The sequence below is a fragment of the Thermobia domestica genome, chromosome 17 (assembly GCF_964235325.1).
Source record: "Thermobia domestica chromosome 17, izTheDome1.hap1.1, whole genome shotgun sequence".
Classification (NCBI taxonomy): Eukaryota; Metazoa; Arthropoda; class Insecta; order Zygentoma; family Lepismatidae; genus Thermobia; species Thermobia domestica.
In genome coordinates, this window is record NC_137470.1 from 111,361,983 (window position 1) to 111,381,250 (window position 19,268).

Consider the following 19,268-nt stretch of genomic DNA (forward strand, 5'->3'; position numbering starts at 1 on the left):
TCTGTGACTCTATTTTACGTCGCATCAGAGTTGTTCTGAGGACGAAATGTGGTCCAACGCTACATTAATCTGGTAAATTGTACTTTTTAGGTCCTTCCCTTAAATTATATGTAGTCCCAGTCATTTTACAGCAATAACTCAGTTCTTGCCAAACCAAGCCACAATATTATCCTCCATACTTATTGGGTTTGTTTCCCGATGACAAATTTGACACCAATGGTAAGATTTGAAACGCTGTATTCATTATTTTGACTGAGAAGCCGGTAACATATGGCAATGGTTACTTCTTTAAATTTGCCTAAAATTAATAATTATTGGGAATTAAAAGCAACAAAGGATGAAAAATAAAATTTATATTCCTATTTTAGATATAAACAATTTATTTCTCACATAACACAAAATATATATATTGCATCATACGTCGCTGGGAGATTTATATCATATTAGAACTCATACAATTGTATAAAATGTATTTAACAATATCACAATACAAAGCACATTAAGTTTTTTTCTTGTCTATGTAAATTGTTCTATGGCACAATTCATTACGTATAATGCAAAGACAGATTTTAAAGTGGTTGCTAGTATTGTCACATGAAACAGAAAACACAAACTATACTGAAGAGAAAATAAACACTTTTGTTTATTAAACTGAACATTAACGTACCTATCAGACATAAGAAGCCATGTGTTTTCAATCTCCGTTTAATTGTGAAATAAAGAATGTACTTTTGAGCAAATAATATAAATCGAATAAAGCACTTGTTTAAAAAAAAAGTGCATCTTTTTCAATACTTTTGGAAACGACAAACTAGGTTTCTATATTAGAGTTTTATAACTATGCTTATTAATACTGTATTTTTCAAACCTTGATCTTTTTTTATCTGTATATTTATCTGGTAAACCTCATCTGTACCCTGAAATGTAATACAATCAGAAACTTGCTCCCGAATTCCAATTAACTCACAATTTCATTAATGGAAAAAACATTAGAAAAAATAGTTTCTATGAATAGCCTACAAACTAAAGTTATCGAAAACCAATCTAAACATACTACAGACAAAGCTTTGATATGTTTAAAATCTAATTTTTACTAATTAACCTTATTATCTGCAAGCCACGAACGGAACCCACAACTTGTTTATTTCAAATGTCCTGAGGGAAAAGAATGAAAATTGATATGGATCCAATAAATGAAAAAAAAAGTGTAATTAAAACAGGACTCGGAAAATGAATCTCCGTAATCACGTACTTGAACGAAGATAGGAGCATAACATTAATCTCGATAAACGCGTTAATGTAGTAAAAATTCGTCGAAATGGAAGCAAAAACCGATTGTGAACACGTAATGAATGAATGATCCTAGATATCAATAATGGCAGTTTAATTTTCGTTCTTGCTATTTAAGTTTGACTATTTGACCTTTTGTTTTAACATGGGTTGATCAGACTTCCTTTTCCTTTTAACAGGGATGGTCTTAATTTTTGTAATTGGTTTTATTAAATCAAACAATGTTAACGAAACAGTAATATTCTGTTCTTTTGAACTGCAAATTTTAAAACAAAAACAGCTAAAAAGAAACTGACTTCACTTTACATTTTCAGTAACTGTTTTCTCTCAAATCCTTTCAACCTTAAGAATTTCCTTATCTATAGCTGTTTACATGTTCATTTTCGTACATAAATTTGTAGAGAAAATTTTTAGCACGTTTTTATATTAGTGTCATTTATCAAAGAAGAGTAGAATTAAGTATTAGAAAACCTCGTCGACAATTGTGCCAAATTGCACTAACGTCAGTTCACTTCTTATGAAAGGAACACGATTATCACGCCTTGTTGTTTCACATCTCATATAAAAGTTTATTTTAATAATGGAACAGGTGTAAACAAGAACGTGTCACATAGATAGTGTTCATAGGCTTCCACGAGGTTCTCCTGTTCTCTCTCACATATTCCATCAAACATATTATAATCGTTTATCTCCATGAATCAGCTTTTAGCCTACAAGGAGGTAAATTAGAAAATTCATCTGATTGCATTCAAGAACATGCCACAATAAAATTTCCTTGCAAAACTGATTTGTCTGATTCTAATGGGAATACTTTAGAATTGGTCTAATTACATGCATTCTACGGGATCATTCACATCTGTTTGTTATGGTGACTTTTTCCTGTCCTACGACAATGATCACTCGTCAGAAATAGTGAATCGTTGGCAAAAGAGAGGTCGTAGCGTTACGCTATCACCATACTCGACATATTTCCTTCTCAACGATACGATCTGACATCACGTGAAAGATTATACAAGATGTATTTGAGATCCTGTAAAAGACCTTTCCAGTAATATCAAGTTGGAAACATGGATCAATATAGGTTTAAATGGACGAACTTATATAATAGAATTGCGCCACATACTTTCGTTAAAATCTTTCTTGCAACTTTCGTTTTGCATCTTCCTTGTGTTCTTTCCTCGCCGACTTCCCGGGAAACTATCTCACGTTGAATGGTCAACAACTGCGCGACAATAATGGTTATCGTCTTTGTGATTCTAAAGCAAAATTATTGTGATGGATTGTCTCTGAAAAATAATGCCTCAAAAACTAGCCAATCCAGTAGATTTTGCATTGAACTGAACTCGTAAGTTTTAATAGCTCGTTTATGGTCGATTTTGAAGAACTATAGCCTACAGTGTAAAGCTGTTCCAGTGTTTAAACGACCATAATTTTGGGTAGTAATATAGTATTTCACTCAGGTTTCATATTTTTCTTTCTACCTATATATTTTTGTTCTTGCTAATTTTAATGCAACTTCATACATTTATTTATTATTATTCTACGGTCTGACCTAACATAACTTTTGTCACAGAGCTATGACAATTTCTTGCTGCCTCACTCCTCCAAACGATGTATTAAAATTGTTTTTAATCACGAATATGAAAGTACGTTGTTTTAACTTTGGGATGACTTTTCGTTAAAGAAAAGTTTGTACGACGTACTTAGTTTACATATTTATAAAATAACTTCTATATTATTATAATAATATCTAGTAAACATTATTCTAAAAAGTAAGTAAATTAAATACGTCGTAGAAACTTTTCTGTAAAGCAGTGTCATTCCAAAGCTAAAACAATGTACGTTCATGTAGATTATGTGACCATGTGTAAACATCAACAAAAGAAAACAGCACATTTATACACTGATTACTTGTAACACACGTTATTTACTTTTGTCGACGGATCAACACGTTCAGGTCGTCACTTTTTAACTATTTGGATATGAAATTGGGAACTTGGTAGTGTTATACAGCCAAATTCGTACTCATTATGAATACAAAATCGCTTAATACTTGGACTGGATATCGCAAGATTGAAAAGAATCCAAACAAACTTCAAAATCCTCATGATTTTTAAATTTCTTCTTCGACTTAGAAAAATGATGCTAAAATGTAGTACCTTGATATCGAAATGGAAGAATGTTACATTGCCTTCAAAACAAGGCTCGTTGTTGCAACTAGTGTGCAAGCTGTGAACAGAACTGCATTCTAAGGAAATTTACACTGTTCCTAAAAGTGTTACAACAGAATTGGTCCATTGATTATTTAGTTATAACGGGTCGATCATAAGTTATAGTCAAAACTACCGAAAGTTTAAGTAGTCTATTTCAATATGACAATTTTTCAAAACCTCTGTACATTGAGTGAAAAAACTATTTACATTTAATTGTTAAAAAGAATTACGTTTAATTTTTATACAACAAATATTTGTGAGAATATCCTAATTTCGAACTAAGAAAACACATGACTTCTGGTTGTACTTCACTGTAAAATCAAACACTATGTGACATATAGTGACAAAATTATGCATACTGTTATAGGCAAGTTGTATTAACACATACGAGACAAGCATTTGATAACAGAAGACACGGGGAGATATATTGGAAGATGTACAAAAATTAAATTTCATTACATTAATATGACTTCATATGACACACGTTAACTTTTCAAATGAATGTAAATGCCCATTTATGCTTACCTAAGACACTTTGTAATACACCTTACGGTATATTCTCAAAAAATAAAAACACTAAAATACACTAGAAATGTTTGTTTCTTACTTAAATGATACGCTTCTAAATAATAATAATAATGAGTCTCAAAATATTTTTACAATAAATAGTAACTATCATACTATTTCTGTCTTCAGAGAGACTTAAGTTGACTAAATAAATATGACAACAGTTTATTTTTCTATTATTATTGCTGTTGTAATTATTTTCAATTTTAATTATGTATTTGATAATACCAAATATTACTTTTGGATTATTGCCATCAATATTTATCATTATTAACTGTATGAGATACAAAGTGCCATGATAAACTCAAAGATAATACTTTTTTCCATACAGAGAGAGATAGTGTGTATTTCACTTTTATTGCACTATTAAATTAAATGTTAAACTATATGTTATTTACTATTATAATATTGGAAAAATTGTAATTTTTAAACCCGCATATTTTATGTTGAAGCATTACATGAAACATTCTTTCCCGAAAGTGCAATAATATGAACAGGTAGCATCTGAATAAATTTTTTATGGTATAAAAGCAATTAATATTTAATAAATGTCTTCCTTAGTATAGTCACACTATTATAATATTTGTTAATAGAATGACAAATTTACGATTTTCCATCAAGTTCACAGTCACAAAACAAATAAATACTATAAAAATGCCTTCCAGATATTTCTGTAACATTAATATATTGACGTCTCTCTGAAATCAGTGAATGAAACTTCAACTAATGAAACATTTACTTGATCTGCTAATGACGATAAATTACATGAAATGTTAATAACAAATATGAATATTTATATTAAAAGTTAATATGAAAACAATCTACTGATATTGATACATGTAAAACAACTGAAATAATTTATGGCACTACATTTATGACTTAATAAAATATTATGAACATCTTATCAAAGCGACCTTTGGTACTAAAACATTACTTGGCACAATAATTGTGACTAAATCAGAAACCGTAACAGGTTGTACTACAAAATTGTAGAATTATAATTAGTTCAATATTAACATATAAGGAATGTATATTGCTCATAAGCAGGGAACTTCCAATATTATTTTAGACTAAGTTTCACATATATTGGAAATTTCTACAATGAAGGAAGACAATCTGAATTTCAAGTAAATCATGTATACTTGATGTAAGACAACACATAATCTATTTAGATTAAAAAAATGGATAAGAATTACCATCATATACCTTTATTTTATTCTTTTCTCCAATAAAAATAGTTCAACAGAAGATCTCAAGATACTATTTGTTGATATCATAACCGATTAAGATATTACTATTAATTATGTAATACAGGGGTTGCTAAACTGTAAATCACGTCACGATGTGAGCCACCTTTAAAGTCCATAAATTCCCTTGCAATGCATGTTTAATTTTTAATTTAGTGTTAGTATTTAGTTAATTACACTTAATGAAATACTGAAACTGAAATCATAAAATATAGAACAAAATGTTTAGAAATGAACAAATCATACATCATGTGCAACAAAAATATATTTATCTTTTTCAACAATTTCTTCATAGTTCTATTCTAATTTTGTATTTTCGCAGTTAAAATAATGGATATTTGTAATATAAATAACAGTTTTTTCACTAAACATTGCCACAAATTCGAATTTGGTCAATTCTTTTAATTTTCTACACAGTAAATCATGTTAATTTTGAAAGTTCAAAATTTTAGAAACTCCTGATGTAATGAATTCGATTTTTTGTTTAATACACTATATAAACTTGAACAGGTCAACAAGATAAAACTATATTAAGAGTCTATATTTTTATCACATCATTTTTTTTAAAGTACCACATGTAAATTTTAAAAATAAAATCCAAATTACAACAGGTAATTACAAGCTCGTTATAAAAAGTGATATGAGTTGGTTGCAAGAAAGTACAAACAGAGTTTTATTGCTTGATCTTGCTTTTTATTGCAGAATTGAAACTTGAGCAGGAAATTCAATTTAATGACGAAACAAAACAATGAAAGTTGTTTGGGTAATAATTTAAAGAGACTGTTATTTCACAATGTATATTAAAGTATCATTTGCAACTTTTAAAATCAATAGTAGAAAAAGTTATAAAAAATTCGAGATTAACTACAATGTAAGTAAAATTAAAAGTATGCTCAGAGAAATCTATTAAGATATCAAGATAAATTAAGATAATAAAAGCAATGAAATATTAAGAAAGGAAATTAAGATTTTTAGTTTTACGTCTTCCATATATGAAATGAGAGGACGAAGGCAAGAAGCAAACTATGATCAAGTGAAAGAAAATGAAAATACTCTGAAAACTCAACTCAACAATAGAATATTTGTCAATCATTATGCTTATATGCTCTATTATTAAATATAGGATGTATTTAACATGTTAAAGATATAAAATTTTATAAAGAAACTTTGGTTTATTGGTAGCGCATGATCGTAAACAAATGTTACATATCTTTATTTTTTCAAGCAAGTTGGAGTTGATTTAACAGAACATTCATCTATCTTAAAAGTGTCATCTAATGTTCTTTTGATTGTGTAATGTGGAAACTTTCTGATGAAGAATTTCATAATTTAATTAAATTACGTCTGTGAGTTAAAATTTGCAAAATGTTAAAGAGACAATTTTATCGGAAATACGGTGTATTCTCATACTCTGACTATTAGTGCGTTTGTAATGAAACATATATAGAACATTATAATCTATTCTACTTACATTATAGAAGCAAAAATATAGTTGTGGGCGTATATGTTCTGTGTACTGTAGTAAAACACATTCTCAAAACAACGATTTTTTTAAAAATATTACGTAATGTTAAAGTATATAGTGACACTAATGGTTAGGAGATCAGTAGTTATGTGCAAGTCCCATAATTCAAAAGGAAAGATGTTACACGAAAAGTAGTATCATAAAATCTTCAGTAAAAGTAGATATATTATACTGACTGTATAGAAACAAAATTGAGTAAATGTAGTATTTTTAGAACAAAAATTATCTGTAAGTATTAAAGTCTCAGTGATACTGTTAGAATACATTGTGAACTGATTTCTAAGTATCCAGTTTTAATAACATAAGATTGTTCTGATTGCCATCTTTCTTGCAAATAAAAAGTTTTCTGTTTTATATATACTTTTTAATTTAAAATTTAAACGAACACCACCAGAATCTCTTTATTCTTACGGTGGATCTCTACATGTTATCATGATAAAATTCTCATGTATGAGAAATATTTTCTTTGTACAGATTGCAGAATACGGAAGTAAAACTATCGATTTTAAGATGATGTGAAAAAATATGTTTGTTTACTCATGAAGAATGTATGCGCATTTATAAAATCAAACTACAAATATTTCTCATACATATACTACAGGTATAAACTTACCCTACCTGCAAAGGAAGTTTTATTGCACAGAAGGACGATCTTAAGATCTTCGCAAGTACAATATCTAAGTAACGGTTAAGTAGTTTAAACATATCACGACGTAACAAGCACCATGATTTACATTTTCTCTCGTGGGTGGATGGACGAGCGACAAACACCGAATACTTGGGAATATTTAAGCAATGTAAGTCAAAGCTCTTCTTTTTCACTTGCTGCATTCAACACTTTCGCATCCTCTGTGTCGCTGATATAGCCCTCTTCGCCTGTGTAGTGCGTTGGGTATATAAGCAATGGAGCAGCTGAAAGGGCCACCAAATTCCTTTGAGGAAAATAACCTTTCCATTTGGTCCTAAAAGAATAAATAAAACAAATACGCGTGAATATACATATTGAAAATCAATATGTTTGTGACTCTAAATCTCCTGAACCGCCCGACTGATCTCGAACATATTTGTAACATGGATGAAGTTCGAGGCTGGTCCGGTTTTAGGTTATTCACTTTGATGGTAGAACTGAGGGGATTGGGAGATGGAAAAAGGTGTTTAGAGAAATAAATAAAACTTATTAAGGGGGCAGACTACTAAATATTTTTGAAAAACTAATAACTTTTCTTTTGTCCGTTTTTAGGAAGTGGAAAAAGGTAATAAAATGTAACTTACCACAATAATAGATAATGATATTCTACACCCAAAAATATGAATCCGAAAAATTTTCAGTGTTGCCATCTATAGAAATTACAGTGTGACCAGAATTTGAATTACTCAAAAATCTAGGTAAAGGCAGCGACTAGAAAAATGACGGTAATTGATGACTTATCATGCTGTCTATGTTCCTTGTTTACAACTTTTTAAATAATGTTTCTATTTATTTTGTAATAACTTATTTATTTTATAATAATTTATGTAAGTTTTATAAAATAAATAGAAATATTATTTAAAAAGTAGTAAACAAGAAACCTAGACAGCATGATAAGTAATCAATTACCGTCGAGTTCATTTTTCTAGTCGCTGCTTTTACCTAGATTTTTGAGTAATTCAAATTCTGGTCACACTGTAATTTCTACGAATGGCAACACTGAAAATTCTACAGATTCATATTTACGGGTGTAGAATAACATTATCTATTATTGTGGTAAGTTACATTTTATTACCTCTTTCTACTCACGAAAAACGAGCAAAAGAAAAATTATTTGTTTTTCAAAAATATTTAGTAGTCTGCCGCCTTAACTCCTGAATCTTTCTACCGATCTTGATCAGATTTTCAACTTATATAAGGTTCAGGCCTCAGATTGATTTTATGATTTAAATTTGATGGAGGAGCGTAGGGGACAAGAAGGAGGGGGAGATATATACAAATCAATTTACGAGTATATAAGACTGAAAGTGACTATTTTTGTAACTTAATAACTCTTGAACTACTTGACCGATCTCAATCAAATTTTCAAGATACATGAGGTTTAGGTCTGGAAATATTTTTTTTATTTTACTTTAACGGTAGATCCTAGGGGAGGGGGAGGAGAGGGGGCGTATAATAAAACTAATAAAACCTAATAACTTTTGAACCATCCAACCAATCTCGATCAAATTTTCAACATATATGAAGGTCGGGTCTTGGGCGTTTTTAATCGTTTCACTTTGACGAGCCAACGTAGGGGAGGGGGATATATATATATATATATATATATATATATATATATATATATATATATATATATATATATATATATATATAAAATAAAAATGACTGCTTTTGTGACTTCATCACTCTTGAACCACCCGACCGATCTCAACCAAATTTTCAACATACATGAGTTTAGTGGCAGGGATTACTTTAGGCTATTCAGTTTGACGATGCAACGTAGAAGAGGGGGAGATGGAAAGAAATTTAAAAATGATCAAAAATGACCGATATTAGAGTTGAATTCATAGTTTTCGGGGTCAATGAAAGAAACAGTGACACTTCTGATGCTGTTTCAATCCAAATTTAGCCCTGATGGTTGGGTTGGGAAGGGTACAACGTAGCGGAGGGGATAAACATTTAAAAATGATCGAAAATGACTAATATTAGTGTCGAATCCATAGTTTTAGGAGTAGCTGAGATTATCAGTGACAATTCAGATGCCGTGTGCCGCAGCGCGGAGGAGGAGGAGGGGGAACTATATATACACAAGGGGAGGGGGAGGGGAGAAAAATTTAAAAATGATCAAAAATGACCGATATTAGTGTTGAATCCATAGCTTTCGGGGTCGATGAGAGAAACTGTGACACCTCTGATGCTTTTTCAGTCCAAGTTTAGCCTGATAATTGGAGAAGGGGAGGGTACAACGTAGGGGAGGGGGATAAACATTTATAAATGATCGAAAATGGCTCCTATTAGTGTCGAATCCATAGTTTTAGGAGTAGCTGAGATTAACAGTGACAATTCTGATGACGTGTGCCGCAGCACGGAGGAGGGGGAAGGGGAGCTATATATAATAATAATCGAAAATGATCAATATTAGTGTCTAATCCGTAGTTTTCGGGATCATTCAGATGAACAGTGACATTTTCGATCCGGTTTAAATCCAAAATCAGCCCCGCCACTTGAGGGAAGGGTATATATATATATATATATATATATATATATATATATATATATATATATATATATATATATATATATATATATATATATATATAAATGATCGAAAATGGCCACTATCAATGTCGAATTTATAGTTTTCTGGGTCGCTTAGATGAACAGTGATAGTTTCGATCCCGTTTAAATCCAAATTTAACACCGCAAATTGGGCGAGGGGAGGAAGAGATATTTTAAAACGATAGAAAATGACCGATGTTAGTGCTGAATACACATTTTTCGGGCGCTGAGATGAACGGTAACATTTCCGATGCCATGGACCGCAACATGGGGAAAGGGGGTATATATTTCATACAGAAATGCTTCTTTCATTCTCACCTTATTTGTTGCTATCTACGCGAACTTTTGAATTGATGACTAAATTGATAGAAATCATAGGAAATAATGAAAAGAAACTTGTTTTGTGTAAATGGAGAGAAAACCAAAGCATAACATGTGTGAACGATACACTTCTTTGTTACATACAGGGTGCTCCAGAACGTTCAGTGCTTATAAATCACAAACGGATGGAGATAAAGGAGGGAAAAAGTGACATAGGAAAATATAAGAGTGAACATCAAATGGAACACTCAGCTTGTCTCACAGGGCACTGGGGGTCGCTCAAAAGTGTTAAATGGCAAGAAATGTAATATCTTACATCATTAAAAAAATAATGGAAAAGCAAATACCCTTTTGTAGGAAAAAAAAATCTATTAGAGCACCACTTATGAAATGGCTATCATTTAACTGTGAGTCATACCTGACTCTTCAAGAATTCATAATTCAATGAAGACCATTATATAAATGATGTCCCACACGAAAACCTTTTTCTACAAAAGTTGTTGGTTTATTCATAATGTTTACAATGACGACATAAAAATATATACCTTGCTATTAAAAAATTTCGGTTGAGACCCCGTGGTCCAAAGATAGATAGGCAGGCAGAGCTCTCCCTCTAGTATTCGGTGTGCCCTGTGATATCATCCTATCTCACTTTTTGTTTCATTCTTTTATCTTGCATGTTTGTCTAAAATACAGACACTGAACTTTTTGTCTGAAACTGCAGGTATGACTCATGACAGTCAATTCTTAAAGAAAAGAAAATATTTTACACACAGAAGACTAAGAAATAAAGTACTAGGCATGCAAGAAAAGTATAAGCAATATGTTTTCCTCTGTTCCTGTCTTAGAGTTAAGGATCAGCAAAACCTTTATATATATATATATATATATATATATATATATATATATATATATATATATATATATATATATATAGAAACCGGAAACCGGTTTGTAGAAAAACCTAAAACCGACGTTGCGGATTGTTCCAAAACCAATTTGATTTTTCTCCCAAACAGGTTTGACAGAAAACCGAACTGGTTCGGAAAAACAGTTTTGAAAGTTTTTGCAACCGTTTTCTGTTCCTACCACTAATTAGAATACTTTTCACTCGAAACAGAAGAACCTAGTAGGCTAAAAGTGGGGGAGATGGACAATAGGGTGGAGTGAAAAGAGGCCAAAAATTTTTATTTTCGAAATTCGATTTTGGATAGGGGGCAAAAGTTGCATCATATCGTAGTACTTTACCATGCAAAATTTCAATTCTCTAAAATAATTTTTAGTCGGAGCGCAATGGGTCTTAAGTTTGACAGATTTTATAAATGAGTGAAAAGAGCCCAAATTTTAATTTTTCTAAAATTCGAATTCGGATATAGGGCAAAAGTTGCATCATATTGTAGTACTTTACCAACGGAAATTTCAATTCTCTAAAATATTCTTTAGCAGGGGTGCAATGGACCTGAAGTTTGATAGGTTCTGTAAATAAATGCACGTTTATTATTCATTTGTGTAATTATTAGGCAGCTCTTCACTTGAAGGAGACTATAATTTGAAGGTGTTAAGATTCGTTGTCGTGTCCAGGTGGATTTCTAAAGCTATCGAAGTTCATATTTTATGTTACAGGCTACATCAGTATTAGATTGAATGTTTCATAAATTTCATTCACGTCTTCAAGCAAAATACTGCGACTTAATCTGAAAAGTAGTCATGTATTTTCTTAGGTCAAATTTGGAACAAATAAAGAAATCTCTCGTGGCTCATATACTGACGAAGAACCTTCACTCAGTATTTTCACTAATCTTTTCACTGCTTGCGTATAACATGGAAACTCAGAGGGATATCAACACTTGTACTTTCTCAAGAACAAATTTCTCGCAATGTATCATCTGTAATATGAGACAGTATTGGCGGTTGTATTATTACACCCATTTTAGTTTATCATTTCTGTGTAATTACTAGCTTCGAAGTTTAACACTGGCACTTGGAAGGAACGAGTTTCACAACGTTTACATTGTTTTCTGGATTTGAGGATTTTATCGGCAGCAAGGATTCGCGTAGCTGATCTGTAGTCACCAATCATGGCAATAAGAATATTTTCAGAATTCGCATAGAATGCATTTCTGGAAATTACTTTATTGACAAAAGTCTTGTATGGTTCTTACAAACATCTCGAAAGTCTTATGGTCAAGAACAAATGTTTAGCTCCGTATTTGGAAGAGGTTTCAGTTTTATGCTGAACCACACTGGTGCATATACTTTTACTACGAACTTTACGAGAGTTTAGAGCTTCTCCCAAGAATTTGGTGTATATATACATAGACGCAAAAGTCTGCAAGCCATTGTTAACCAGCGAGTATGCGCAAGTTTCCTGGGTTTCTTATCTGCTATGTTTTTATCACAGCCTCCTCTTATGACAGATTGACATATTTCATACAAATATCTTTGATCATAACTGAGATGACGCACGTTTAGGTATGCAGGGAGTTCTGAAGAAATCTTTCCGACGCTGCACACTGGATTCGTCTCTCAATTCACCAATGATCTACCAATAGCACCAGACAAAGTACCAGTAGATACATAATCGAATTCTTTCAGTAAATGACGAAGTAGTAGTTCAATGATGTGCAATAAACGTATGCATCACTGTAAGGACCTCTCTAAATGGTTTCCGAGCACTCTAATCATCATCCTTTTGATCCAGCATTAGTATTAGTACCATCGCAGCCGATAGCTACCATATCTCATAGGTTCACATTATTTTCTTGTAATTCCCGGCAGATGGAATTAGCAGTATTCTTTGCTAATGTTGAAACGATCAAAGAAGCATGGCTGAGAAATTTATTACCCGGTTCTTCAAGCACACAATAATGTTCTTTCTTCTTCACATCTCTATGACTTCCTGAGCTGGACATTATGAGTGTTTTGTCTTTCTTCTCATCAAAATAGATGGTACGAGGTTTCTCTTTATTAACAGTCACTTTAGTTCTTACACTTTTACGATTTTTCGCAACCTCTCTTTGTATTTTACTTCTATCAATTATGTTTTGCAGCTGCTTTGGACTCACAATATTAAAAAAACTTCCAAAACTTCAGTAGCAATAGCTGTAATTTTTCTTCTAGTCATGTCGGTTTTCTCCTTCACTTTTACTAATGTCGAGAGTAATTTTCTCATTTCCGTGCATCTAATCTGTGATTGCTTTCTTGTCTTTAAAGGATACTTCGAACTAAAATCAGGATCTTCTCCAGCTTTGGCGTGTTCTTTATTGCCTTCGTTTCTTGTTTCCAAAGATAACGAGGAGTCTAAAGATTCAATAATGTAACTGGTACTGTTTTGGTTGAAAGTTTGACCACAAGTTGCTTTTTAGCTTTCCTTTCTTCTCTTTTCTTTGTCCAAGTAACATCAATGCCACCGATTACCATTTTTCTACTTATCCTTTGGTCTATAAAACACTCTCTCCGATTCAGGCATTTTTAGTGTTCTGTACAACGACCCACCGTGAAATCTAAACACTTACAAGCTACTACATCAAATGATTTATTGCCCTTCTTCTTCAATTCTTGTAATTTATTTCTTCTTTCATTCTCCCTCTTACTGCCAATTTTAAAAATATTTTCAGTTTCCTGTGGTAACTGTTGATCACTATTGATACACGGCCGAGAGAAACAACAGGAATTGAAACACGTTACCAAATGTCTTCCACCTTTTCTGCTACCTTCGTGGAAACCAAATTCTCAGCTGGTTCTTTACTTCCGCCCCCTTCAGCTGCTGACACGTAAATAAATAACATGCCATAACGTCTTAAGTTGGAAGCGTTCTCCAGTCGCGACTTTTGGCACTACGAAACATCTCTTGTGCTTTTGACATATTCTACCTGGTTGATTTTGCCACCTTTCTTCTTTATAGCACAAAACAAAAACACCAGATACTAGGCTGTAATACAGTGGTAGATAATAAACCCATCAGTAACTACAAAAGCGCAAATCTAATCAAATCACTAACGTAGCAACACGGCCGCTAACCAGACACGTGTCCCGAGCACAGGTACAACGCACTAATAACAATCATCAAGCTGCCAAACAATTGCACAATACTTTAGCAGCTGCGCGAGCGCGCGCCCTGATTTCGTTTTGTACCCTCTTATCTCCACTCACCAAATTATTATACTAGTGACTTAATACAGCTAACAAGTTCGTTATACCAGAAAAAAACTGTTACTAAGTAGCCAAAAAAAAAAAACTTCTTTATGGCAAACTAGCGAATTGCTTATAGTTGATCACTTTTCGTCTAATTATTCCCAAATTTCAGGGCCATTGCGCCCCGGCTGAAAATAACTTTAGTGAATTAAAAGTTCTTGTTGTTATGTACTGATACAGGATGCATCTTTTGCACTCTATCTACACTAAAACTTACAGTCTTCTTCCAGCGAAGATCTGCCAAATAGTTACGTAGTAAATGGAAATTGATTTACACAACCTCAAACTTAAGGCTCCTTGCGCCCCGGCTAAAAATTATTTCAGAGAGCTGAAATTTTCTATGGTAAAGTATTATAATATGATGCAACTTTTGCCCCCTATCCAAATTCGCATTTCGAAAAAAAATTTTTTCGCTCCACCCTAATGGACAATCTATAAGGGAGATAATCAATCGCTCTCCCTTGCACAGCAGTATTACGATTATAGTGTAACTCGGTAGGCGGAAAGCTTTTGGTGCAACAGTCAATTGTTGCGGACAGACGGTGCCTAGTGTCTAAAAATACAAAAGAAATCAGTGATGTCACAGCTGTTGATTATTTTGTGGTTGGAGAGAGAAGTAAACAGAAGTGTGATGTTCTTTGCGAGATAGTTATTGGAAATATGTTGTTTCAAATAAGAAGCATTATTATGTTTTATGTATACGATACAACTTTTTCTTACCTTCTCCTGTTTTTGTCACATATTATGATATTACGTTTAGGAGAGATGGCCCATAATGCTCCGGAAGAGTTGACTAATATTTTTCAAGGCATACTTTGACAATACTTCTATACCTTAATTATCTTTGTAGTGAATTTTTGTATAGGGTGCACCAAAATTAAAAGAAAATAAATTCGCAATGTATATGCAGAAAATAATCATAGCATCGTGATCAGGAAGTGTATGAATTTCATTTGTAGTTGTGTTGCCGGAGTTCCCTTTATAGGGAAATGGTTTTATTTCGCTACATTAAACAAATTATGGTGAAGTGGTAAGATTATCATTAGATAAAATTTAATTTCGAAGAAGAAATGTAACATTAAATTGTTAGCTTGAAGCAAGGACTATTAAGTTTCAGAAAGGATTCCAGTAGTGACTTCTTCAGAAAAACGAGTAACTAATGTGAGTCTTGTTACGCTCTAATGAAGAAGGACATTTCTTCCTTCAGGCTCCATCATGAAGCAAGAATTCGAGAATGGGATGCTTCCAGAAGCAGTTGTCTACGTGTCAGACAAGCACGTAGCCAGATTTTTTTCGGGGGGACAACCAAGTTAAAAAGAATGGATTCATGAATTAACTGCACAAAGAGCTTTGTTCTGCATTAAAAACAGTGTATTTTCTACATATAAACCATACATTTACCAATTAGAATCTAATATGTATAAGACATTGTATTTACTAAAAGAATATAATGCTGTAAAAATGTAAAAAAAAAATGTTGATTTTTTTTGCACTTGAAGTCTCAGGTAACTCCCTGATATTTAGTGTTATTCAAAAAATGACAATAGTAGTAGAGTTAAAGAAGTATTTTCCTCTCTCCACTGCTAGCCATCACATCAATCACCTTTTCAACATCAGGCGATAACTGGGAATTAATGGATAACAGCGAAAGTCCTGTAAGCCGTTCACCACCCATCTTGTTTCGGAGATATGATTTGATTCTTTTCAATGAAGAAAAGGATCTTTCTACTGATGCTGTTGAAACGGGCAAGCATGCGAAAATTCGGAGTAGCTTGCTGATTGATGGAAAGAAGGCACACACATCCAATACATCCAATACATCCATTATATCAGGAAGCTCGTTTGTTTCTGCTCGCCACTTTTCACACCATAGGCTGTACTCTGCTTTGATGACAGGTTCAAAAACAAAAGTTACCCAATAAAATTCAATATTTGAAAGGTCTTGCAGCTTTCTTTCATCAGCAATTTTTGGAAGCAGAATCCCTAGAGAAGATAATATATCTTTGTTAACAAAAAATCTTTCCTTGTGTCCAGAGATTAAATCATCCAAATATGGTAAAAATGTTGATCTTCTAAAAATACTCTTCTGGAGAACAGCTTGGTGGATTTGACCTTCTCATTTGTTCGCCAATCACCCGAGGGGCCTGGATTTCACTTCCGAATATTTCCTTTGCTAATTTGCAACAAGATTTGAAAATATCAGTGAACTGTGAGTCAGCATTTTCTTGCACTTATTCCAGCTTCTTTATTACTTGTTCAGCATTTTGAACAGCAGATGCCAAATCATGCTTTCGGATTTTGAAGATAGGCCGACAATGATAGAGTAAAACTAAAAATCTGCTCATACGTTTTCATTGACACCAAAAAAATAACCTTTCTCTACGGCAGTCAAAAGTGTCGACGCAGTTTTTGCCACAGTTCGGTGTAGGGTTGCCAACTCTGGAAAATAAAAAAACGGCACCCCTATGATATAGTCTAAGTGTGAAGTATCTCTGTTTGGACCAGGGGAGGCAGGAGGGGCAATTGCTCCCCCCTCCGAAGAGTTTGAGGAATACGTATACTTCAATCTACTAATATACTATACTTTGTCTACTAATATACTAGTACAAAACGTGAAAGTCTTATGTCGGTGGTGCACTTGCCCCCCTTCAAGCGAAGTCTGTAATGACGCCCGTGGTTCGGACCCATCCCTGGGAAGAAAATGTACTATCGTGAACAAAATTGCATTAGCACCTGTATTCAGTATAATCCTTTGTACATTCACTAATAATCTTAATAGATACATTGTGCTATAAACGAGAAACTGAAATCGGCGTTGATCATTTTATTATATTTATCAGTAACTGATACTTGTTTAAAATTATCGAAACAGATGAACAAAAGTATATTAATCTTTACGTGGCAATTTTGGATTTGGAAGATGAAATTTATTCTTTAAACTTACGCTTTAACTACAGGAATTTTTTTTAAAAAAAGTCATTTTTCACTCTCAATAAATGTATAAAATTCGTTACAAGTCATTTTCAAATTTTCCCTGATACAGTCTCTATCATCTCTTGGTGAAAGATGACAGTTTTGGATTTACAGAATGAAAGTTACTTTTTAAATCCATACTTCGGACTAGATACATATTTGAAAAATCGGTCATAAAGGGGTTTGTAAGAAGTTTGACCGGTCACCGGCTTTAATCAAAATAACAGCAATATATCCGGCAAGGAAATAGTGAAAATACGGCCAATTGGCGACCCTAGTTCGGTGCGACATAGATAAGTCTCTTAAGGTCACAAGTATTGGTTCAAACAGCTCGCAGAATACATTCAATGAGTCGTGACGTTGTATAAATCTTGTCTCTCACATACTGACGAGTCGGTTTTTCTTGCTCTGGTGTAAGTTTTTCTATATTTACTTTCAGTTTTTCCTTCGTTAAGCATTGTTGCTAAAGAGACTGCACACTTCCTTCACAATACCGATGGCATTTCTCACGTCAAAAACTGATAAAGACTGAGAAAGCACCAAATTCAGTCGGTGAGAAGCACAATGGACGTAGGTAGCTTTTGGAAACAGCGCTTTTATTCTAGCTTGCACACCAATAATTTTCCCTCTCATGTTGCCTGATCCATAATATCCCTATCCAACAAGATAGTTCAGATTTAATCCCAGATATTTGCACTTATTCAAAATTGTCTCACTGATGGCTTCAGCACTCAAATCATATAGTTAAAAAAAAAAAATAAATCCTGTCTCAATGTGCTTTCGTAAGTGTAACGAACACACAAGGAAAATTATTCTTTTCCACTGACGTCCAATGTTTCATCTCATAAAATGGCGAAATATTTGTTTTGATTTACTCGATTCACTATTTCTTGTTGTGTGAGCTTTCCACAAACTTCTATTATCTCACTTTGAATTTCAGGACTTAAGTAAGTTGCATTATTGGGACTGTTTATTACATGTTTTCGCAAAGTTTCATCATAAGATGCTCTAAATCGCAACACTGCCTGAAATTTCCCAACCTTATGAAGCGGTTTTTCTAGAGACAAGGGACCACTGTCTTTGTCACCTCGTAAAGGCAACTCTAGTTCTCCACAGAAAATGAGTTTCCACTAAAGCTCTCGAAGCCGCTCTGTTTTGTTCTTTTTCCTTTCTTCTTTGTTCACTCAGATACGCAGAAACTTCCTCCATTTATGATGTCATGATCTTTAGAAAATTTTCTACTGCCAATCTTGAAAACTGATGGAATTTCGACGTAGAATCTTCTCTAAATCTTTCAGTTGCGTCTTTCCAATTGTCGAAAGGTTTTGATACCAAACTTCCAACTTTCTGATGTAGGTCTTATCCTGCATATTCTGACGAGAATATAACACAGTGTTTACAGTAGGCTCCACATTTCACAGGAAAAAATACTTGCCATTCCCATTCTGTCATCCAGTCTCTCTGAAAACGCAAGTTCCTTTTTCCATAACAACGAGTCGGGAAAATGAAAGATATATCTAGTACAAGCACATTAGTCAACACAGTTTTTCTTTGTTGTTCTGTCAGTGGGGGATTTATTGGATTCGAATTAAAGACATAGTCCGAAACTTCGACGATGTCTGGGAAATTAACACTCACAACAGCTTCTGTACTTTTACTTGTCGTTGCGTACACTTCACACTGTTTCT

The 19,268-nt window shown here is 33.0% G+C and overlaps 1 protein-coding gene across 1 annotated transcript in view; it reads right to left on the bottom strand.

Annotated features, from left to right (window-relative positions):
• Nucleotides 1-378: 378 nt before the first annotated feature.
• Nucleotides 379-19,268, bottom strand: part of LOC145674290 (glycosyltransferase 25 family member-like) — a 248,779-nt gene continuing 229,889 nt past the window's right edge. Inside the window, exon 5 of the mRNA XM_081744144.1 lies at nt 379-7,804. Within this exon, the coding sequence (XP_081600270.1) occupies nt 7,645-7,804 (160 nt within the window). The 3' untranslated portion in view covers nt 379-7,644. The remainder of the gene's footprint in view (nt 7,805-19,268) is intronic.